The sequence below is a fragment of the Uloborus diversus genome, chromosome 10 (assembly GCF_026930045.1).
Source record: "Uloborus diversus isolate 005 chromosome 10, Udiv.v.3.1, whole genome shotgun sequence".
Lineage (NCBI taxonomy): Eukaryota > Metazoa > Arthropoda > Arachnida > Araneae > Uloboridae > Uloborus > Uloborus diversus.
This window is the reverse complement of record NC_072740.1, coordinates 90,596,103-90,621,321: the sequence shown is the minus strand read 5'-3', so window position 1 is coordinate 90,621,321 and position 25,219 is coordinate 90,596,103. Positions and strand designations below refer to the sequence as shown.

The 25,219-nt window shown below is 34.4% G+C and overlaps 1 protein-coding gene across 1 annotated transcript in view; it reads left to right on the top strand.

The window, feature by feature from the left end:
- The window catches only part of LOC129231088 (filamin-A-like), a 130,143-nt gene that overhangs the window by 97,821 nt on the left and 7,103 nt on the right, over positions 1 to 25,219 (top strand). Inside the window, exons 49-50 of the mRNA XM_054865335.1 lie at positions 4,607 to 4,756; positions 19,591 to 19,758. Of these exons, the coding sequence (XP_054721310.1) occupies positions 4,607 to 4,756; positions 19,591 to 19,758 (318 nt within the window). The remainder of the gene's footprint in view (positions 1 to 4,606; positions 4,757 to 19,590; positions 19,759 to 25,219) is intronic.

Sequence of the window (25,219 nt, the reverse complement as noted above, 5' to 3'; positions counted from 1 at the left end):
AAAGTAAATCTGTATAAGCTAGTCATTTTTTTCTTGCATGGTTTTTTGTATGAAATAGCATTTGTTTATGATTTTCAACATGAAAAACTAAAAGGACCGGCTGCACTGCATGCAGTTTCTGCTAAAAATGGAAAGCTCTTTTAGGATACAACCAATGTAGTGTGAGGGGAAAATTTATAATTCAATACTTATTCAGTTGAAAAGTGACAAAAACACAATGGTAATGCGTGAAGTTTTCTGTAAAAGAGGTACTACTCTTACATCAATGATATCTTATAAAACATTGTAATTGAGGAGCTTACTTTCAAAATGGATTATATCCACTTTTGAAAAAAAAAATTTTTTCATTTCAGAGTCTCTAGTATAAGCCCTATCTACCCATGAATTTCTTTCTTCTCGAAGTGGTTTGTATCTATTGTTAAAAAATGCGTAAACATTGGTTTTGCCACCGAAACAGTGTATATCCATCCCCTTATTTCTCGCCAGGTCTTTTACAGCAAAGTGGAACCTATCCCTCATTTGCCGGTATCCACTCATTCACTTTTATTTCAAAAGGGAACATATCCAAATTTGAATTGGCCTCTTCTAATTCAAAAGTAGTTCACAAATAAAATAGCGGAGCGAGGCACTGGCTGAGCATTTCCAATCAAGCACAATACTGCCGTGTGCAGGTAAAGGGCAGTAACTGCAAATTTTTTGTTTCCCATTTTTTTTGCATTTTCGTCATCTATTGTACGCTATCTTTATTGTACAAGCTCGCTTATTTGGTTTCTGCTGGAAAAAAGGCGTGAAAAAGACGTCTAATTCCGAAGTTTCCCTAGTGTTAGCAGTGGCGGATTGGTTGAAAAAATCGGCCCTGGCATTAGGCGATGAAGCGGCCCCATAGCTCTTATAGATATTGAATTTTACCTACCGATTGGGGATATCACCTAAATATGAGGAAATTATGCTTAACAACTAAATGTGCTTTATTTAAATAAAATTTAACAGATAGGAACACTTCTGCGCTTTAATGGTGAACAAATTGATACAGTATTAGCTAAACCTTATTTTGTGATTGTAATTGTCCATTTAAGTATTTTTATAATGTCCGGAACTTGATTGACTACTTTCGTAATGATAACACTGCTTGGCTAGTATGTCCTTTTCTGCAATCATAACAAGTAAATAAATTGCCCTGTTATATGAAACTGATCTAGCGATGTTCATGGGTGAAAGACTAGGGCCGTCTTTAGAACGTGATGGGTTCTTCGGCACAAACATACATTACTGGGTCCTGTCAGAAACATTCCCTTTTTTATACTGCCATACCCTGACGATCCCCAGACTCGATGCGAGGTCAAAAACCTGGTGGGAGGGGTCGAGTACGAATTTGGCAGTCTCTAAATTTTTTTTCAAATGCATGTATCAATACAAAGAGAGAGAGAGAGGACTTAGCTTAATGGCTTCTGGGAGTCATTAAAGTATTAGCAATATAAACTTAATGGAAAGATTAAATTTGAGTCTGAAATAGGGGGGTCCGGGGGGCTTCTCCCAGGGAAAATTTTATATTGCAGTCTTAAAAACTCAATTTTAGACAATATTTGGTGATGTTAGGGGAGCGTGGGTTCAGGATTTCTCCTGCTGCAATTCTTCGGAAGTGGAAATCCAAAACCAGAATTTTAAATTATTTTCGAGTATATGGTATGAAGAGCGGTTCCGGGGGCTCTTCTCTGAAAATTTAAAAAATATATTAGCTCTGAAAACACCGTTTAAGAAGATCTTTGGTGATTTTAAGTCGAGATAGATTCCATTCACCAGAAAATTTTCAAATTGAAGTCTTAAAAGACTTTTTTGGTAAAGAGTAGGGCACCGGCAGTTTCTCGAAAGTTATGTTCTGAAAACGAAATTTTTGCTGACCTTCAGTGATGTTAGGAAAAAGAGTATTCAGGCGGCTCACCCCAGAAAATTTTCGAAATTTAGGCACTAAAAACGAGATTTAAAACATTCTTCATTGATAATGCCGAAAGAGAGGAGGGGACGGGGCACTTTCCCAGAAAAGACAATCTTTGGGAATGTTAAAAAAAAAATGGGAGAGGTTCGAATACTTTCCTCCAGCGAATTTTCGAAACTGGAATTCCATGTTATGGCGGGAGTGGATTCGGCTGGTCTCTTATGAAATTATTCAAAATTGAAGCCCAAAAATTTACACTATCTTCGATGATATTAGGAGGAGGGGGGGGGAGGTTCTGGCGACCACCGGAATTCTTTCGACATTGGTTTTTATCAACTTATTTTCTTTTCAAACTGAGGGGACCGAAACCGTGAGTTTGTACAGCGTACAGAATACTTTATGTTTCGTCAAAAAATGTTTGAAACTTGCGTTTTGGCGGTCTTAGACCTTTGATTTGATAATCTTAATAATGTAGAGTCTTTCATGCTCCTCAATGGTATTTTAAGATTCCATTTTTTAAAATAATTTTACGGGAAAAATATTTTGTCACTTTTATTCCAATTGTTATAAAAAGGGTCGCCGAGAGCAAAAGCGGATCCAGGAAAAAAATGACATAGGCCAATTTTTTCACAGGCCCCCTTCTATACCTTTCACCATTAGGATATTTTACTCTCTTGCGCGAGTTCAATTTCGAGCCGGACCCCTATTCTCCAACTAAGCTGACATGACCTCACGTCGACCCTTGTTGTAAGTTGCATTTTATAGCAATTGTGAATTGTCATTTATAAATAAAAGTGCCAAAGAGACCAAAAGTATTTAACTTATTACTACCGCTAAGGTTTTCCTGTTTTTTTTTTAATTTATTCATTTATCTTTTATTATACCACTAAAAATATATTGGCAGCCCCAAGGCCAGAGTAACTAAAAGTGAGATCCTAGGCCCACATTAATTTGGAGGCCTTCTGAAGACTATGCAGTGTTTGATTTACATTTTTAAAGCACAAATGCACTTTTGGAGACCTCTTTGTCTAATTACACAGCTATGTATAAATCACTTATGTGCATTTATGAATCTTCTTTGGGCCCCCTCATAATCGTGACCAAGTAAATTCGTTACTGGTAGAATGATTAAAAATTCCCCTTCAAAGAAGTTTTTTCCAATTAATGAGTCATATTTTTCTATTTTTAAAAAAATACATGTATTTTTCATATCGTTGCAGTGCTATGCAAAAATGTGGGGCACGTTAGGGACATGGAACCCCGGGCCTAGGCCAAGTCAGCCTGTGTGGTAATCAGGCCCTGGGAAGCCCCATTTCAGAAATTCCCCCTCCCCCCTCTTGGTGACGGCCGTGCCTCCCTCCACCCGCAAGCTTTGGCCCATGCGTAAAGAGGAGCTGAGGCTTAGTTTTGCGAATTTGCGTTATTCTAAACACATGCGCTCAAAATTTACATTTTGCTGTTAGTAGACAGGCCCGAAAGACTTTGTTGTTAGTTGATCGGCCCGAAGCATGACCGGCCCACCGGGCAAATGCCTGGTTGCTCGCCGGCTGTATCCGCCACTGAGTTTTAGTATTGAATCCAAAACGTGTTTCTTCAAATATCTCAAACTCATTTCTGCAGGTACTGTCGTTTACCTGCACACGGCTGAATACCTGTCCGTATTAAGAGATCACAGCACCTTGCCCAAGTCTGTTATCAGTTAGGCATGCACAACCTCAAATTGTGATTACTAAATTAATGTTAAATAATTGGTATTGCTATTAAATTGTGATTGATTAATGATAAAATTGTAATTAATGTGATTAATTGTAATAAAAATTGTGATCTATTAATAACTACGAGCACAACATTGTTATTTAAATCGGCTTGGGTGGTTTCATTGTTCATACTTAATTAGATCGAAGGTCCTTTTTTTTTTCTTTTTTTGAAATGTTCAGTGAAAAGAATAAAGTAAGTAGGAAGGAATAAAGTACAGTGAAAAAAGATATATATTGAAAAATGTTGAATATTTTGATTCAATTTTAAAGTTTATTCCTGTTTATGTGTAAAACGTTTTTTTCTGTTATGCCAAAAAAATATATATATATATATAACTGGATATAATCCATTTTGAAAGTAAACAAGAACATGCATGTTTTTCTGCAAAAGGGATGATATCCACTGTTTTACACCAAAAGGGAATAGATCCAAAATAAAATTGGCAATTTAGGTCTGATAAAATTGAGGAAAAATTCCTCGAATTATGCCAATAGTCACTTGCTATTCTACTGAAACATTGTGAAAAATTCAAAATTCTAACAGTTAGTGTTTGTGCGGAAAACGTTTTTTTCGTTTCACCAAAAAAAGATGAAGCTGGATATAATCCGGTTTAAAAGCAAACTCTTCAATTACTCATAGCATGTAACTTATTTTTTTTTTTTCTTTTCATTCAGTAAAATCACTTGAAACTTCCCCCCCCCAGTTAAATTATTTCAGATTATAACTTACTAAAATCTTTTACTTTTACTCTTTTTAGTGATGTTTTGTTCACTAAACACCTGTAAAACATTCTAGTTTTCATAAAGCTTTCTCTTTTTTTTTCTTCAAGTAAATAAATAAATTGCTTGAAATTTGCAGCATAACTCCTGACAGTTTTCAAATGGAAATTTATTAACATACTTGTCTGTTTATTAGGAGAATTAACAGCTCACTGCATGGGACCACATAAAGTTGCTTATTGTGAGCTATATGATCATCGAGATGGTACATTTACTTTGTATTTAAAACCTCAAGAAGGTGGAAGACACGTACTTACTATAAAATATGGTGGTGAACATGTACCAGGTATGTTTATTTGTTTTACAGCTTTTGGTTCACCAAAAGATTAAGTCCTTTAGCTATGAAATTTTTTGCTGAATTTATTAATCATGCACATACACCAGGGTGGGTTGAAAAACACTTTTTTTTCTAATCAATTTCTAATAGCGCAAAAAACTTGAGCATTGGCATGGTAATAATGGTAAAAAAAATTTTAAAATTGTTTTTGAAAACGTGCAAGAGCCCTCAAGTTGAGAAAAAATAAGAAAAAATCGGCAGTTTTTCAAGACGTTTATTTTTTTCAAAATATAAATTTACTTTATTTTACTTCTCTAATGCTATAAAAAATACACTTTGTTAGAACCGAAATGTATTAAAAAACTTGGGAGCACATTGTGCACATTTGATTTTGCGCAGAAACTCTTAAAATATGCCATTTTTCAAGTAAAAGTTATATTATTTCAAAAATTCTTAAGCTGACAAAGCTATAAAAATATACAATTAAACAACCGCTTTAACGTATATTACATACATTTCTCGTGTGCTGAAATGACTCAGGACTCACCATGTGCAGGCCCATCACATCAAATTTTCCAGGGGAGAGGGGGGTCAGATGGTGCAAATTTAATGGAAGTTTCAATGGAAAACAGCAAAACACACGCCTGCCTAAATGAAAATACATTTAAGTTTCAAAGCCGTGGTGGGGAGCAATGCATGCCCTATCCCCCAAAAGGGGGTGGTGGCAGCAAGTCGAGTCCTACACACCACCCTACCCAACCAACCAACCAACCAATCAATTTGGGTATGATTCATTATGCTGAAGTTCTTTAAATTCTGAATTTGTATCAAACCCTACAAAATTTCTTGCATCAACCTTGACAGATCTTGATATTATACTGACAGCGTCAATATTGACTTGTTTCATGCTGCATAAAGGTTGCATAAAGATTAAAAAGCAACATTGCAATAACAACATGTATGAAACAATGCATTCATCTTAAAATGACAATATTGATATTACCTCACAATATCAGCATTGCATACATGTTGATGCCGTCTAGATGGCATTGATTTCATGCTGTCGCCGTCAAGATAATTAGTACACAATAGAACAGGTGGACCTTTGTTGATACTTGTGCATGCACACAGTTCTTGAAACCCAGTGTCCCTTGCTTTGCTGGCATGTAATTTTCCTCCTTCGACCTTCCATGCAGTCGGTCCAGCACACGCCATGTAAAGAATGCAATGCCATGTTGCACATGGCGTTGCATTCTTTAAGCTTCGCTAAGTTGATTGCTTAGTTATTAGTGTGGAATAGTTTTGTTTTAGGAATAACTTATGAATGACTGATTACTGCATTCGTTTATTAATATAGTACTAGGCAAGCCATATCGCAGACGATGTGCGATCAATGATGGAAATGGCAGAGCGATCAACGATAGAAATGGTCGAGCGATCAATGATTAAAATGGACGAAAAAAGATTTTTCTTCCTTAGACTTTGAAACAAAGGACATGCAGCCCAGAATTTCGTATTATCGCTTCAATCTCATGAGTACGATTAATTTAATTCAATTATTATTTATGTTATTCTTTAAGATAAATTCATATGTTTTGTCCAGGGGATATTTTCAATGCTGACATCCATTCGGAAATTTACTTTATTGTATTTATTTATTTATTGCTACCTTTACTCTTTAATGTGCTATAACACTTCTGCAATTATTCCTTACTAGGCATTTTATATCTTTATAATACAATTAGAAGCATAAATTTAAAGAGTAAGTCAAGTATTATGCAAAACAAAGAAATTTTAATTTTTTAAATTAAATTGTGAGTACTATTAATATCTTTTTAATTTCTGATCAGATGTCAGCTTTAAAAAAATATTCTTAAGCTAGAAAATTAATCAGTCTTGAAGAATAACAGAAATAATTAAAGAATGAAATTTAATTATTGAGTTTGAAGTGAAAATGGTAAAAATAAATAAATAGATAAAACACCTTGCAAACGTCCTGATTTCATACTGTCATGTCAATGTATCCTGACATTTTCCTGTCATATCAATATGTAAGCAAGATTACAAAAGCAAGATCATCTTGCCTAGACCTTGATTTCATGATGTCATGACGACATCTTGATATTATCCTGTCATATCAATACGTATGCAGGATTACAAAAGCAGCCTACCTTGATATTTTCCTGGTATTATGCTGCATACACCTTGCCAGTCAATATTGTGGCAGTCTGCTGACAGCATAAATGGAGTAACATAACAATACTGAGGCAGCATCAATGCAAGATGATTTTTCTTGCATGTCAACCTCTATGCAATACGGAGGCAAGATATTTTGCTTACTGGGAAATGTTCTTGATCTGATTGTTATTTACTATGAAAAAGTCTCTGTTTTCACACTTGGTACCTTTTTCTTCAGCTTCTGTCACAAGATTTGCTCATCTTTCTACCGATTGTGTGTGGTATCAACTACTCAAGTTATGGCAGGGCTTTGATTTTCAATGAAGTTCAAAGTCTTCTGTTGCCATGTTTGACAACAATGGTAGTGGTATCAGCTTTCGCTTCAGCCGATCAATAAGTTCTGAATAATCTGGGGCTTGAAAATTAATTAATGAAAGCTTGATGAATTTAACATGACGTACCACCAGCGACTCATTCCCAGTAAGCAAAATATCTTGCCTCAGTATTGCATAAAGGTTGACATGCAAGAAAAATCATCTTGCATTAATGCTACCTCAGTATTGTTATGTTACTCCATTTATGCTGTCAGCAGGCTGCCACAATATTGACTGACAAGGTTTATGCAGCATAATATCAGGAAAATATCAAGGTAAGCTGCTTTTGTAATATTGCATACGTATTGATATGGCAGGATAATATCAAAATGTTGTCATGACAGCATGAAATCAAGGTCTAGGCAAGGTGATCTTGCTTTTGTAATATTGCATACGTATTGATATGACAGGAAAATGTCAGGATACATTGACATGACAGTATGAAATCAGCACGTTTGCAAGGTGTTTTATCTATTTATTTGTATTATTTTCTCTTTAAACTCGAGAATTAAATTTCATTCTTTAATTGTTTCTGTTATTCTTCAAGCTAGTTTTCTAGCCAAAGAATATTTCCTTAAAGCTGACATATGATCGGAAATTTATATAAAGGTTTTAATAATACTCACAATTTAATTTAAAAAATGAAAGTTTCTTCATTTTGCGTAATACTTGACTTATTTTTTAAATTCATGCTTCTAATTGTATTATAAAGACATAAAATGTCTAATTAGGAATAACTGCGGAAGTTTTAATGGCACATTTAGGAGTAAAGATAGCAAAATAATAAATAAATAAATAAATACAATAAAGTACATTTCCAAATGGATGTCAGCATTGAAAATATCCCATGGATAAAACTTATGATCGGCCATTTTCAACATTGATCGCACATTGTCTGCGATATGACATGTTAGTACTATATTAATAAACAAATGCAGTTATCAGTCATTCATAAGTTATTCCTAAAACAATACTATTCCACACTAATAACTAAGCAACCAACTTAACAAAGCCTAAAGAATGCAACGCCACGTGCAGCTCCTGTAAACCGACTGAATCGAAGGTCCAAGCAGGAAGATGTGCCAGCAATGCAAGGGACCAGGGTAGAAAGAACTGTGCGCATGCGCAAGTATCAACGAAGACCCACCTGTTCTATTGTGTACTAATTATCTTGATGGCGACAGCATGAAATCAATATCATCTTGACGGCGTCAACATGTATGCAATGTTGTTATTGTAAGGTAATATCAATATTGATATTTTAAGATGAATGCAATGTTGCATACGTGTTGTTATTGTAATATTGCATTTCAATCTTTATACAAGCTTTAGGCAGTATGAAACACGTCAATATTGACGCCATCAGTATAATATCAAGATCTGTCAAGGTTGATGCAAGAAATTTTGCTCGTAGAGTTTCAGACACTTTCAACATTCTCCTGTAGCCTAGTTCTCGAATGTGCTGTGTGTAAACCAATATCAAAGCTACATCATATTCTCTGAAGGACGAAAGAACGAGTTTGTATGAATGTCAGGATCAAGGATTTCTTTTAATGTTATTCGGTAAAGGTCTTGTTGTTCGAATGACCTTTAGTGTATGATTTGGACCATCTTTCACGGTGTAATGCATCTCAATATCAAACCAAACAGAAGCATAATTCTCTTCTATAATTTTTCCAGTATCTACATTACACTTGTTGGACTAATTGGGAAACATCAATTCCTAACACCCATAGCATAGTTAACCTTTGGGAATAACTGAGGGATCTGGGATTCTTGACAGCTATTACTGGATCACTTGTTGAACTTTTTCTGAGCTCGGGGTAAAGAAATTTCCTCGAAAAGGTAAAATTTCTGTGCCATACTTGGTCAGTAGAGGTGTAAAACGTGTGACAGAGACTGGTGGAAAAGTTTGTGGGCCTAAAAACCCAGATAGTTCCATTCAGTAGACAACATTCAGATCAAGATCTTTGATGAAATTTTTGATACAAAGTCAGAATTTAAAGAACTTCAACAGAAAAGCACACACAAATTGGTTGGTTGGGAAGGGTGGGGAGGGGGGAAAGCTCGACTTGCTGCTACCTCCACATGGTGAGTCCTGAGTCATTTAAACATAATGTAAATATAAGTTAAGTTTGAAAACGGATGTTTAATATTCATTGAATGCCAAAGCCCTTCCATAACTTTAATATTTGATAACACACGCAATCAGTAGTGAGATGAACAAAAATTGTGACAGAGGCTGAAGGAAAATATTGCAAGTGAGAAAACCAAGATGGTTTTCATAGTCAATAACAATCAGAGATCAAGAGCATTTGATACGAATTCAGAATATAATGAACTTCTGCATAATGAATCACACCCAAATTTTTGGTTGATTGGGTGGGGTGGTGAGTGGGACTCGACTTGCTGCCACCACCACCTGATTAGGTTCGTCATTTAGGGGGTCAGGGGGTGGTCCATTGCCCCCACCACCACCACCACGACTTTGAAAAATAAATGTATTTATATTTGGCTGGACGTGATTTTTTGCTGTTTTCCGTTGAAACGTCCATTGAATTTGCACCCTCTGCCCGCCTCCAGAAAAAATTTGAAATGACGAGCCTGCACGTGATGAGTCCTGAGTCATTTCAGCACAAGAGAAATGTATGTAAAACATTAAAGAGGATGTTTAATAGTATATTTTAATAGCTTTATGTCAGCTTAAGAATTTTTGAAATACACTCGGAAACATTGAAATTGTGGCCCCAGGAAAGAATTAAGATACAGTCGTGAAATTTTTCATATAAGAAGAGTGATATCTGATATGCATATGATCCAAGTCTGGTGTCAATGCACATGACGGTGTACCCTACAGTATCGGTGAAATCAAGGAAAGTGTGCTATGTAAACCAGTGCATAATTTAAGATACATAAATGTTACGATTACATCAGGATTGTCAGAGAACCTTAATGAGTGAGGGATGCCTGGCAGATGAGTTAAAAAGGGTTTTTCACACAGTTAAGCAAGTTTTAGAGAGGTTTGATCATCATCATGAAAATTGTAGGCTGGTCGACGAGCCGTGTTGCTGCCCAGGTGAATTGTTGGGATTGTTCCGTTAGAAACTGTTGGAGGCAGTGGAAACGAGACGGTACCCACGTGCAAAAAAACGAGTCTGGAGAGATCAGGAAGATTACGAGGAGATAGGACCGAAGGATCGTCCAGCAAGCGCTCGGGGATCCCACAGTGACTCGTTTCACCATAAAAGCAGACGTGGGGGTAGCAGTTGTTCCCCGAACCATTTCTTATCGTCTTGCAGAAGTAAATCTGCAGTCCAAGTGCCCTTTCCTTGTACTTCCTTTTACACCGAAACATGGCAACTGCGTATGCAATGGTGTGAAACCAGAGCAATGAGGGATGTCACTGATTGGCAAAAGGTGGTGCTCAGCGATAAATCCCGATTCGTTTTGGGGTCAGATGGTATCCACACACGGATGTGGAGGTGCCCTGGAAAAAGGTGCCACTCCACCCATTCTATCGCACAACACACTGCCTGCACAGCGGGCATAGTGGTCTGGGAGGCTATAGCATATGATAGTCGGTCCACTCTAGTTGTGGTACGTGGAATCTTAACAGGCCAGTGTTATGTTAATGACATTCTGCATCCACATCTAGGACCGTTCCTAAATGGCCTCCCAGGAGCAATTTTCGAGTGAGATAATGCTTGCCCGCATATAGCTAGAGTTGCTCAAAACTTCTTACGTCCTTTTGAGACTCCTCCGTGGCCAGTCCGCTCCTCCGACTTGTCCCGTATAGAATGTATGGGATCAGCTGAAACGCCAGATGTCACCATGCTAATCTGTGCAAGATTTAGAAGTGCTGTTCGAATTTTGGGGGTACATCTGCCTCAGGACAACATCAGACTTTTAATGAGCTCACTGTCGGACCTAATGCAGCATGTATTCCAGCAAAAGGGGGTCCAACGCGCTATTGAAACAGCACTGTATTTATCTCATTTCTTAGTCTGTATTTGTTTAATTGTCAAGATTTTAGGATCAATTGTTATCTCTCAGCAATATTATTCTGTACATTAAATTTCATTTCAATCCAATGCTTCTTTCTTGAGGTGCTATTTTCAATTGTTCCCGAGTGTGATATAACTTTTACTTTAAAAATGGTATATTTTAAGGGTTTCTGTGCAAATTCAAATAATTCCCATTGTGCCTCCAAATTTTTCTATACTTTTCAGTTACAACGAAAGTATATTTTTCTTACTATTAGAAAAAAAGTAAATTATTTTTTGAATAAAAAAATATGTCTTTAAAAATTGCCGATTTTTTTTTTCTATTTTTTCTTAACTTGAGGGCTCTTGTGCGATTTCAAAAATTATTTTAAAATTTTTTAATTATTTTTCTTATTATTAGTGTGCCCATGCACAAGTTTTCCATGCTGTTAGAAATTGATTAGAAAAAAAGGGGGTTGTCGACCCACCCTAACATACACACACACATTCACGCGCCAGCATGTCAAAAATCTTAACTAATTGGGGCCATAGGTAGTTGTTCAGATTTTTGATTTATCCTTTAGAAAATAATAAGCCATTTAATCAAATAAAGTGGTTTTGCAAGTAACGTGTAATATAGTACTATGCATGCTACAATATAAAATTATATTTTCTAAAAAAAAATCATTAAAAGCTTACTTATTGTTTACTGAAGGTAAAGAACAAATGAAAAATATTTACAGTATGAGGAACTATTGTACAGTAATTAAACAAAAAATAATAATAAAAATATTGAATGAACTGCTGAAAATACATCAATGGTATTGTTACGGAGAGAGACTGATATCTCCCATCCTTTTATCTAGAAAGATTTTTTTATCTAACTCTAAATAGTTTTATTGTCGAACTGCATTTACTTTTTGCTCATTCTGATTTCCAATGTGGTTGTGGGATTGCTGACATAGACGTGTGGTGAAATCCGTACAATTTTTCATAATAAATGTAATAAATGAGTCATTTTGCGTCAACTGACCTAATTTTTCAAATCGTCCGCACTCTACCATCTCCGATTTGGATGAAGTTTTATAGAGGCGTAGAGATGCCTTTGAAACTAACCTATGCAAATTGTCAGCTTCCTAGATCCAAATCCTGAGGATCTAGGATCTTCGAAAAATGTGATCCAAGATGGCGGATTGGCTTTTTGTGCCAAATTGCCATGTTTACACCAAGTTTACAGGAAATTTTATCACATTGGAAGCCTGAAATTTCAGGCGCTTAAAGTATGTTTGACCGTTAGTATATTCAAGTATTTTTGTGAATTTGAGCTGGTTAGATTTCGTGTAGCATGCGCGTGAACTTGTGAAAAAGCACCATGGGAAATTTTTTCCTGGATTTTAGGTTGTCATAAAATCTGAACAAAAATAATTCAAAAGCTTGTACTGCGTGATTCCATTGTAAAAATGCTTGTTTTTAATGGGTTACAGTTACAGAGCTTAAATATCTATTTTCTAAAAGATAGTGATTCAAAGTGGCTATCAAAAACGTTCAAGTGAAAAATAGCTTATTTTTAAAGCGCTATAACTCAAGTTTGTCACCTCGAATCTTCTTTTCGTTTTTACCATTAGAAGAAACATTTTTTCCTTTCAAAATAGTTTTTTCTTCGATGGCGTTCTTTCGAATAAGGATAAAAAACCAAGCTTGAAATTATATCTGTCGTAACGAATTGCCATGCTCAATCTCAGATTACGGAACGTTTTATAGCGCTGGAAGCCTGAAATTTCAGGAGCTTGAAGTACTTTTGGTTGTCAATACGTTCTAATATTTTTGTGAATTTGAGTGCATTAACTTTTTGTAGCCCGTATGCAAAGTCTTGACAAAACGCAGCAGAGAAACATTTTTCTGGTTTTTAGAATGTCATAAATTCTGAACAAAAATTATTCAAATGCTCAAACTTTGTAATTCTATATTCGATATGCATGTTTTTAATGGGTTATAGTTGCAGAGTGTAAATATTGATTTTCTAAAAGATATTGGCATCCCAAGTAGCTATCAAAACCATTCACATGAAGAATAGCCTGTTTTTAATGCCTTGTAGCTCAAGTTTGTCACTTTGCATCTTCTTTTGGTTGGCACCATGAGAAAGAACTTTTTTTCCTATAAAAATAAATTTTCTTTCCGATGGTGTTCTTGTGTGAGACAAGCGGGAAAAATGAACCTGAAATACTATTTGTTGTTACTGAGAAAATCTCGTTCTACAATAAATAAATAATGGTGAATGCTGTGACAACCAACTTATAGGGATTTTGCAATTGTTATTAGTCAGAAATAGTTTTTTATTAATCATTTTAAATGTTCTTTTGGAGATTAAATATGTTAGAATCAGAAAAGTATTTTGTTCAGGAAGCAGACTGATACACTAGAAAGAACAAGATAATTTTCTTTTTTTTTTATCATATTTCATTTGCAAAGTATCTTTTTAAATGATTAATAAAAAACAATTTCTGACTTATAACAAATGCATAATCCCTATAAGCCACTTGTCACGGCATTCACCATTCTTTATTTATTGTAGAACGAGATTTTCTCGCCAACGACAAATAATATTTCGGGCTCATTTTTTCCCGCTTGTCTGGAAGAACACTATCGGAAAGAAAATTTATTTTTATAGGAAAAAATATGTTCTTACTCATGGTACCAACAAAAAAAAGATACAAGGTGACAAACTTGAGCCACAGGGCATTAAAAACAGGCTATTCTGCGTGTGAACTATTTTAATAGCCACTTTGGATGCCAATATCTCTTAGAAAATCAATATTTACGCTCTGCAACTATAACCCATTAAAAACATGCATACCGACAATAGAATTACAAAGTTCGAGCATTTGAATTATTTTTGTTCAGATTTTATGACAACCTAAAATCCAGGAAAAAAATTTCCCATTGCGCTTTTTCACAAGTTCATGTGCATGCTACACAAAATCTAACGAGCTCAAATCCACAAAAATACTTGAATATACTAACGGTCAAGCATACTTAAAGCGCCTAAAATTTCAGGCTTCCAGTGTAATAAAATTTCCTGTAAAATTGGTGTAAACTTGGCAATTTGGCACAAAAAGCTAATCCGCCATCTTGGATCACATTTTTCGAAAATCCTAGATCCTCAGGATTTGGATCTAGACTAGGAGGTTGAAAATTTGCATAGGTTAGTTTCAAAGACATCTCTACGCCTCTATAAAATTTTATCCAAATCGGAGATGGTCGAGTGGGGACCCCTAGGTCACTTGACATAGAATCACTCAAATACTAGACCTCTACTACACATATTTTGCTACAGTTTCATTTCTTTAACCATTGTAAATAATTATTTAATTCGCAAAATGTATTGCTGTTTCTCAGCAATTGACGAGCAGTTAATTAAAACTTCATGAGAGTGCGTTCCAAATTTTAATGTTGAGATTTTTGATGTTCTAATATATATATATATGTATAGAAAACGTATTAAATAGGAAAAAATTAGAGTACCATAAAACCAGAAGCCCAAAGATGCGCAAAGCAACCAAACAAATAAGCCAGGTAAATATAAACATCAATAGAACAATAAACAGACAAGGTTACAACACAGATAAATGGCAGAGATGAAGCCAGCAAAAATCAAAAAGTCTTACCCTATGTGTTCGGGTGCAAATGTAGATTCGTATCCATCAATACCATTTCCGTTCCAGTTGATAAAAATGAAATTAAAACAAAACCGATCCAATGCATAAAAAATAAATAAATAAAAATGTCATCCATTAAAACAGTTCCTAAGACATTCCAGGTTAACTGAAAAACTTAATTCAAAAAAAAAAAAAAAAACATCAACTAGAGTCCAAACATGTGGTTTACTCTAGAAAAATCATACATGTAAAAAGTATGACGGTTACAGTGAAGCGAAGTGTTGGTTACAGGCTATGCTAGAGAAAATATTATTTACGAAATTATTTGGGAAATGGTTTTCAAGTAGTATATTTTTAAGTAAATTAATTTCTCGGTTGAATGCTGTAACCGTGTTGCAGATTCTTTTGATTCTGATAGCTTGCGAAACAATGATGCCAATAAAAACTATTTTACTGAGGCAAGAAGAACTTTTCAGACAGTTAACTTTGAATTGAAATTCACATCTTTTATCATAAAAAATACTAGTTCCAATAGTAAAATTTTTAACTTCCTTGACATTAAAATTAATATTAACTTCAACTGTGAAACCACTATTTATGATAAAAGACGCATATTTCAATTCAAAGTTAACTGTCTGCAAAGTTTTTCTTCTTGCCTCAGTAAAATAGTTTTTATTAGCATCATTGTTTTGCAAGCAATCAGAATCAAAAGAATCTGCGACACAGTTACAGCATTCAACCAAGAAATTAATCTACTTAAAAATAAACTACTTGAAAACCATTTCCCAAATAATCTCGTAAATAATATTTTCTCTACCATAGCCTTTAACCAACACTTCGCTTCACTGTAACCCTCTTATTTTTCACATGTATGATATTTCTAGAGTATACCACATGTTTGGACTCTAGTTTTTTTGAATTAAGTTTTTTGGTCAACCAGGAATGTCCTAGGAACTGTTTTTATGGATGACATGGAAATGATATTGATGGATACGGATTTACATTTGCACCCGGACACATAGGTAAGACTTTTTGATTTTTGCTGGCGGTATGGTGGAGAGACACTATCGGTAGCCTTGGCTTCTAATGTCCGAGACGAAACCTCAGTGCTTAGTTTTAGGTCATAGTTCCTTAAATCTGCATTCATTTTCACAGGTGGTGCATTTTGCCCAATGTAATCCTGAATAAGATAAATAAATACCTTTGTGCTGAACAGTAAAGAAAGACAAAACAACGTAAGCAGAAGCACAAATTTGTAAATTACAGCAGACACGTGTTTCGGCGTTACAGGGAACGCCTTTTTCAATGCAAAAAATAATGAGCTTATGGATGAAAAGACATCCGACAAAAGCCAAGAGCAGATAAGCATGCAGCTTAAAAGATAAAAACAGCGGATTAGCCAAACACCAATGACAAAGTTATAAACCGATCTGGAACCAATAGGAATGCAAGCAAAGGCCAAGAGCTTTCTCTTAGGTACGAACCCAGATTGAAAGAATTCAATTGGACAAAGATTAAGCCGAAGCTTAAACAAAAGAAAAGAAATTATCAGTAACCGTGAACCGCAAGAAAGGAAAGCTGAATGGAAAACCATGAAATAAAATAAACAGAAACAAAAAATATTCGAAAAAAGGAAAAATAAAGATAAATAGAAGAAAATGGGGGGGGGGGGGGGTGTCAATCAAGACAAAAAGGTAAAAATAAAGAAAGGAAGATAGATAAAAATGAATGGGAAAAGAGGGGGGGAATGGGGAAAGGACAGTATTAAAGATATGGGAGCCAAATGTTAGAAAAATATGGAACTGCACTAAGATCGTTAACTAAGTTAGAACTGTTCCTCAAAACATGAAAGGATTCCCAAAAAAAAAAAAGGATTCCCAAAATCCTGAATGTTGATTTTTTCGGAACTGGACATCCTATTGTTAGTTTTAATATAAAAAATTTTGGTCTTTCGACCATAGCATGAAGTTTCCACTGCTGAAGAGTACTGGCTTCATCTCTGTCATTCATCTATGTTGTAACTTTGTCTGTTTGTTGTTCTATTGATATTTATATTTACCTGGCTTATTTGTTTGGCTGCTTTACGCATCTTAAGGCTTGTGGTTTATGGTATTCTGGTTTTTTTCAACTTTAATACGTTTTCTATATATATATATATATATATATATATATATATATATATATATATATATATATATACATATATATATATACATATATATATATATATACAGGGTGATTATAATTAAAGTTCCACTTATAAAATGATGTAAAAATTAAAACCACTTGTCAGAATGAAGTCAAATTTCAAGTGAATATAATCGAAAGAGGGGGGGAAATGTATGATAGAAGAAAAATAAATAGTTGGAATTTTTAGCAATAGATGTCACTATAAGCATCATAATTTAATAGTGGTCGACTACAAATGACAAATAAATCATAAAATATTGCCTAAGATGTAATGTAAACCATACGTTGAAACACTGTACTATTCAGCGTGCACAAGGGTGCAGGTGTGATACTGTTAGTTAAGTAAGCCCATCCACCACGACAAGGTCATATCACATTGGGTGTGAAAAATTGGTTTTTAATTTTAATGAGGCCAAAGCCACATAAAAAGCATCAATTAAATCGGTTTTTAAATGTCCTGAGGCCGAAACACACATAAAAAGCATCAGTAAAAATCAAATCGGTCTTTAATTTTCATGAGACTGGTGCAACATATGTTCAATATGCTGCCCCCCTCGTTTTCTGGAACAGGTTGGAACTGAGAAGCAGCATGTTCCACAATTGATCAAAGTGTTTCGAGGGTGACGTTTAGAATGTGTTGTGCAATGTGTGTCTTCAGTTCAGCAAAGTTTGCAATCAGAGCACTGAACACAGTAGCTTTCAGATAGTCCCATAGCCAGAAGTCACATCAGTTAAGATCAGGTGATTGGGAGGGCCAGGCTGTAGGGAAATGGCAGCTGATAATTTTAGCAACTTCAATGAGTTGTTCTCATGACAGGCGTTTTGATTAACATATTCCGACACTTGCAACACAATCTATTGCTAAACATTCCAACTACTTATTTTTCCTCTGCCATACATTTTCCCCCTTCTTGGATAATATTTCCTTGAAATTTGATGTCATTTTGACCTGTAGTTTTATTTTTACAGCGTTGTGAAAGTGGAACTTTAATTATAATCACCTTGTGTATATGTGTATATATATATATGTGTATATATATATATATATATATATATATATATATATATATATATATATAAAATAATAATAAAAGTGAAAAATATTGAAAAGACCACACCAAGAGCCCATAGATGCGCAACGCAGCAAAACTAAAAAGCTAAGTAAATAAAAAATTAAGCAAACATAATTACAAATATTAAACAAATTATAAAAAACAAATGATGATAAAAAGGAAAAATGCAAACAGCAATTAAGTAGGAATAGAAAAAGAGTAAATCCAGAGCTCATCAGCCGTGGAGGATTCATTAATTATGGTCAAAAGACCAAAATTTTAACTATAAACTAGAAGAGAATGCTTAAGCTCCAGTACATGTAATATAGAGTACACAAATTTTGAAACTAATATTCAGAATATATCTATATATTAGCACTTCAGAATGAGTTTTATCTGCAATATATTAAAGCACCAATATTACAATTAGTTGTTCACAAATAAATATGTTTCACAATCAAAAGAAAGTGCATTATCCTGCACTTCTGCTAGCTTCATGGTTTGCATAACAGCTGCATTTTCAAGAGCCATCTGGTATTTTCTATTTACTGTAAGTACTAATTTTCCCTTAAAAGCTTTTAATTAAGATGGAAAGATGAGAAAATATTTCAACATTTGATTTGCCTTACAATTTTAATGCTTGCAAAGCAAAACAGAGGAATAATTTTAACCTTCAAAACATATTGTTTACTTCTGAAAAGTTGTGCGTTTTATAGAGAATTGCATTATGCAGGTCGGCGTTATAACAGTCTTCTACTGTATATATATATATACATATAAATGTTAAAATAAAACAATGATCAAAAAATGAAGTAATTAGTGAACAAATAGACAAAATTACACATTTTAAAATGCAGTTAAATGCATAAGTTTTCAAACATAAAAATAAGCTGGGAAAAAAATAGATATGTTTGAAACTGCAGTGAAAGTCTCAAGTACAAAGTACCAGAACATCATTCCATCATTAAGTGGATAATTAAGCATATGCACTATAAAATCTGGAGCATGTTGACAATGAAGAAACAGCTAAAAAATGTAATAATTAACAGAGAGTGTTGAGCGTACCATATGTCTTGAGGGAAACTTAATCTAAGGCAAAAATATTAATAACTAAAAGCACAATATTAAAAGACATTATGCAATGCCTAAATGATGTAAGAAAATAAATAAATAAATAATCCTAATTGGGTTTTGTCCATATTGTTATAATCAATAAGCTAAAAGACAATATTTCCACCAGAAGAAAGAAAACCTACTTGTCGATAAAGTTCTGTAGGCAGAAAATCAAATCCGTGACCTTCGCTTTATTTTTATATACCTATGTTTAGTTTTCAAAGAAAGTTTTTCATTGTACATTAGAAGAAAAATAATGAGTCATACTACATAACTTGAAAATATTCTAACTTTCAGGTAGTCCATTTACCATCCGAATTGCTGGTGCACCAGATGCATCAAAAGTAAGAGTTTATGGTCCTGGGATTGAGCCTGGAGTCCTTGCTACATACCAGAGCCGATTCATCTGTGACACAAGGGGTGCAGGTGCTGGACAACTTACTGTTCGCATCAGAGGACCTAAAGGTAATGAAACTTGTTACAATAGGGAAGTTCTCAATTTTATTATCATATTATAGAATAACATGTATGAACATCATCGGTGAAAAAAAATTTGCAATACCATAAGTAGTTTTTTTTAAAGTAATTTTTAAAGTTCAAGAAAATGCGACATCAAATGGCTCAGGAAGTGATGTCATCCACCTTTCCGCTGCACTCAGCGGACAAGGAAAAGCCGACATGCAGTTGGCTTCGTTTAAGACGCACTTGGCATCACGTTTCTGGAACATTAAATCTCTCATCCTCTCAGAAATATTCAAACACCATCATTGATGTTACTTGAGGAAGATTATTCGACTGTGCTTTAATGAATCCAGCCTCCATAGTGTGTTGAAAAGGATTATTAAATTTCTAAGAAATAAAAATATCTGTATACTCAAAATGTCCGTAGCGACAACAGGGGATCTTCCGCGGAAGGCTGCCCCCTAGAGCTCTGTGACGTATCTCGTGCCATTTCAGAAGAGCACACTTTTGCACGTGGGTTTTTTAAAAATTCATTAAAAATCAATCATGGTGTTTTAAAATTCGGCGATGGTGAATTTTTGAGTTTTCAGAGTCAATTAACCTCTTAACTGCGTAGCCCGAGCTGAGCTCGGGGTGAGGTTTATGTGCCTTTAACTGTGTAGCCCGAGCCCCTTGAGTAGGGGCAGTGGACTTTCCTGCAGTACTCGAAGCAACTAACCGCGGGTGTCTTAAGATAAATTCCGAAAAAGGAGCAACCGCGAGTAGGTGGAGAGTCAGTTGTCGATCTAATTTATTTCCGCTCACTGGACAGGCGCACGTGTTCGAGAGCTATGAGTAAGTTCATCCTAACGCTGCTTGAAATGGATGTGTACTCAGAAATTGTGTATTTTTAGATTGAAATTAGGTTCTGAAAATGAATATTCTCGCAAAACGCTGAAAATGAAGTTTTCATTATAATTAATTATCAAATACAAAAAGATCTGAATTAGAAATCTTAGTCTGAAATAAATATAAAAGTATAACTAGCGTGCCAGCATAAAATCTTTATTAATCTGTTCAAATATAAATAACCTGTCAATTATACTTTTTCAAAAATATCATAAATTTAATCTCTCTTATAAAATGAAAGTTCATGGCACTAGCGTCCCTAGGAACTCTAAGTGACACTATTGTCTGATGGAATATGAACTTAATCTAATAATGTGGGGTTATATCATGTATATTATTTTTTTATTATTAATTCTTTTCGATTTTTTGCGTTAAATCCGGAATTGAGAGGAAAATTTTCTTGTCACACAACACAGTTCCGTAAAATTAAATTTTTAATATTTGCAAAGAAAGATAATGTTTACAAGCAGTTTAAAATAATGAAATAAAAGCACCATTTTGGGTTTAAAAAGATGCAAAGTCCCCCCCCCCCCCCCAAAAAAAAAAAATGCTGACATCTGTTTTGGAGTTACAAGCCCGTTTTTCAAAGTAAAAAGGTACGAGCGTATTGGTATGAAATGCATCCTTTTCCATTAATTAAATTATTTTTTATGAAGTATGTAATACCATCACCAAACTCTTATGATTTATCAACTCTTGAAGAGGAAGTATGAAAGGTTTTTAGAGCAAATTCAATGTGTTCAGAGTACTCCCCTAAACATTCGAGGTAATCTACAATACTTATCACTTAAAATTAATCCTGAACTTGGACTGATATTTGCAATTCAAGTCTTCTGAAATATATTTATTTACGAACTGTTACGAAAAACCTAAATATTCAGATAAAATTCTAACTTGTTATACGAATATCTGTTTTGCGCTTTTCTTTTCTCTACAGAATGCCTTTCCGTCAAGCTCTTAATAAATTTCCTAGTGTGAAATAAATAAATAACTGAACTAAAAAGTAAATGGGGAAAAAATCAACAACTTTGGAAACAGCACAAGTTTACCAAAAATGCCAGTCACATGTTTCGGGAAAAGGGGGGGGGGCAGGAAGACCTTTTTCATAGCAAATTTTTTTTTTACTTAGGTATGGACTTAATTGGATGTTCTGATTACCTTATAATATCCAAAGCGCACATTTTCTTATATTACAAGTTTCTCAATGCAATCCTCCTCTTCACTGCAATCCCCTTCTATCTGCACCTTTTTTTTAACGCAAATTAGTGCTGTTTTAAACTTATTAATCACCAAGTTCTTCAAGTTTTTATTTAAAAATAGAAAAATATTACATATTGCAGCTTTTATGCAAATGTTTTCAAAGGGAAATATTAATTAATTTAAGATGAAATTGCGAAACGCTTCTCATACACCTGGTAAAGTTCGAACTGAAAAAGCTGCATAGAAACATGATGCATTATTATATATGCAGGGTGTCTCAGTTAAATGTTTCAGAGCTCCTAGGAGGGGTGGGATGCATTCTGACGACTTGAAATTATATCGCATTGCGGGGTCGGAAATTCTTTCTCTACCCGAGAAATTCGACATATGCCAGAAGTATTGTGCGAGTTTTGTTGGCAAAAAAAGAGCATTAAATTTAGATTTAAAATAAATATCTAGTACGTTTTTCTCAAATTTTGAGTTGTGTCACTTTCCTTGCAAGAGTGCGAGAGATAGAGACATAATTGCAGCTGGTGCACAAAAAAGTTGGAGATAATGAGGGGAGGGGAGGGGGGTAGGTAGGCAGTGCCTGTACAGGTGACTTTTTCTAAAATTTAATTTTAACGTCATTATTGATTAACAGACCTTTTCTCAAAACGTCCGGGTCACGACCTCAAATATTGGGACTAATGGTCATATAGTACTTCTTTCAATTCGATGCTACATTTTTAAATTTTTATAAAATAATAGGAACCTTTTCTTTTGAAAGAAAAGGGGGCAGTTGTCCCCCATACTAGTCGATTATAAATGTATGTAAACAGAGAGAATCTAGTTGCACGTTTTTATTTTATTACAAAGTGTCAGCTGCATCTAAACTTGTGCGGCGTTTTAGTTTGTGTAAACTAAATGTAGTGCAAAAAAATCGTGGCATAACGTGAATCAATTAAATGTATCAATCTGCAATGATGTAGTTTAGGAGAATGAAGGGGAAGGGATGCTGCCCCCCCCCCAAAATATTTGAATTTCTATGGTCAAAATAATGCAAATTTTTACGTAAAATCGTTCAAAACCACCTTTACTTATGTTGTTGCTTTTTGTGGTCCCAAACCTCAAGTTGAGGGTAGTAGTTTTCCTTCTAATCAATATGTTCTTCCTGTTTTTCCTTTTTTTAAAAAAAATAAGATTTAAAAGTAGCAGTTATCACATCGCGTCACTTTTACTATTATAGAGTGACAAGGTAGAAAATACAACACGTGTGTGTGAGCTGTTTGCACCCCAAAAAGATATCTATTCAGAAAATAAATAAATAAATAAATAAGTAAATAAATAAAATAATAATAAATTTAATCAATGATAAAAAAAATCACTAAATAATACAGTAAAATCTCATTGCAGCGAATACCTATGCAAAGAAATTTCCATTTCAACGAAATAAATATTCAATCCCATTTTTATTTCTAGCATACATTCAACACAAGATGACTGCTTTTAGAAGAAATTGATCAGAGAATATTCTTACTTTTCATTCTGAAGCTGAAAAAGTAAAATATAGTTCTGCTATAGGAAAAAAATGTTTAAAATCAGTGAAACATAGTAAAAGACTCTAGGTTTCACGAACAGACATTATGTTTATGAGACCTAAGGAATAGTATTTCTTCCTCGTCAAAAGTATTATCACTTCACCAGTAAAGCTCGACCTGTCTCTTCACCTCAAAACATCTTTAATGTAAAGTAAATTTCAAGTAAAATTTCTTTTAATATTTTTAGTTAAAGGTAAATGAGGTAATCCTGTATTGCGTTTTTTTTTTTCCCCCAATGTGTTTCAAATCAATATCTGCTGAAAAATTCTTTTTTCTTTTTTTTCCTTTAACACATTTAGTTCTCTTCCGGTAATACTTTCCATAAAATTAATAAAATTAACGCTGAAGCACGTGTGTGCAGCAATCTGTAATTTGTGTTTTTTTGACGTTGTGTCACTTCTTATTTTACTGTTTCACACAAAAGTATTTATTTAACTAATCTTGGTTGTATTCAAAACGAAGCAATATTCCTACAATGCACGATATATTTTCAATAAATATGAACAAGAAAATTAAATGATGCTTTGATTATACACATAAATTGGATCGATATTAGGAGAAGAATACTTCTTATACGCTCTTTTCGTTATTCCCCTCCCCCTTTTATTCTCCTCCCTTTTAACAAATGTTGCAACCGAATCCAAGCAATTTAGTTTTTATCATGATCAAATTTTCACCGTCACTTGGGACGTTTAGCCATGAATATGAAAAATTAAGAAACAAGAACAAATTTTAATAGGTTGAAAGAAGAAAGGATAAAAATACAAAAATGTATGCTTTCCCCTCTTACTTATATATACACGTATAATATATATGCATTAATTTAAACATATACTAACACAACCCAGATCTTTTTCCGAGTACTAATTCTAATCACTGAAATTAGATTCTAATGCTCGTTCAAGCACGAATTCCCACGTTGATTCTTCTACAATAGTTCAGGTTTTCTTTTGAAAGGGGATTAATTCTTTGCTCTTGCTTTTCATGGGTGCAATGTCTGACTGATAAGGTGTATACTGGCTGCGCATGCGCACTTCACAGTAGCTACATTGTTGTATCTACAACGAGAAGGCCTTTATTCTTTGTTGAACATTCGATGCATTTAGAACATTTTCTTCTTAGCGAATAGTTATATGCTTCATAATGTCAGACGCAGATTATTCGAGCAACGACAGCTCTGATTATAGTATTTACTCTACAAGAATCTTCTGATGAAGAAAACAGCGCAGATGACAATTTAGCCAAATACCCCCCCCCCCCATCTCCGCCGAAAGAATACGTACTCCCACGACCTGACAACGATACTTGAGTCGCTAGTCACCATCTTTATTTGGGGGCCCTCCCCTCCCCTGCTTATATTGTTTATAAGTTTAGAACAGTGATTCTGTCTTGGTGGTTGGGTGGACCGGTACCAGTCCGGAGGAAACATTTGCCGGTCCTCAGGGGTTTTTGCTCGTCCTCGATTTAAAATCTATATAAATAAAACATTCAATATATGTATACGTATGTGTGTGTGTATGGCGCCTTATATAAATCCACAGTTTACGCCGGATCTCGAACAATTTGGCAGGGAGGTACTTGAGCACCCAAGAAAGAACGTAAAGGGGTTTTCAAACGCGAAAAAAAAAAAAAAAAACGTTTGAATTCTAATAATAAGATCCAAAAATGGCGTTTTTCTATAATATGAGGGCAAAAAAAATGCTCACAAAATTTAGAATAAAATATCCATGGAAACCACTAATTTTTCTGCATCATTTGTTCCAATGTCCGAAGGTGATTAGAACGTGAGTTACAAC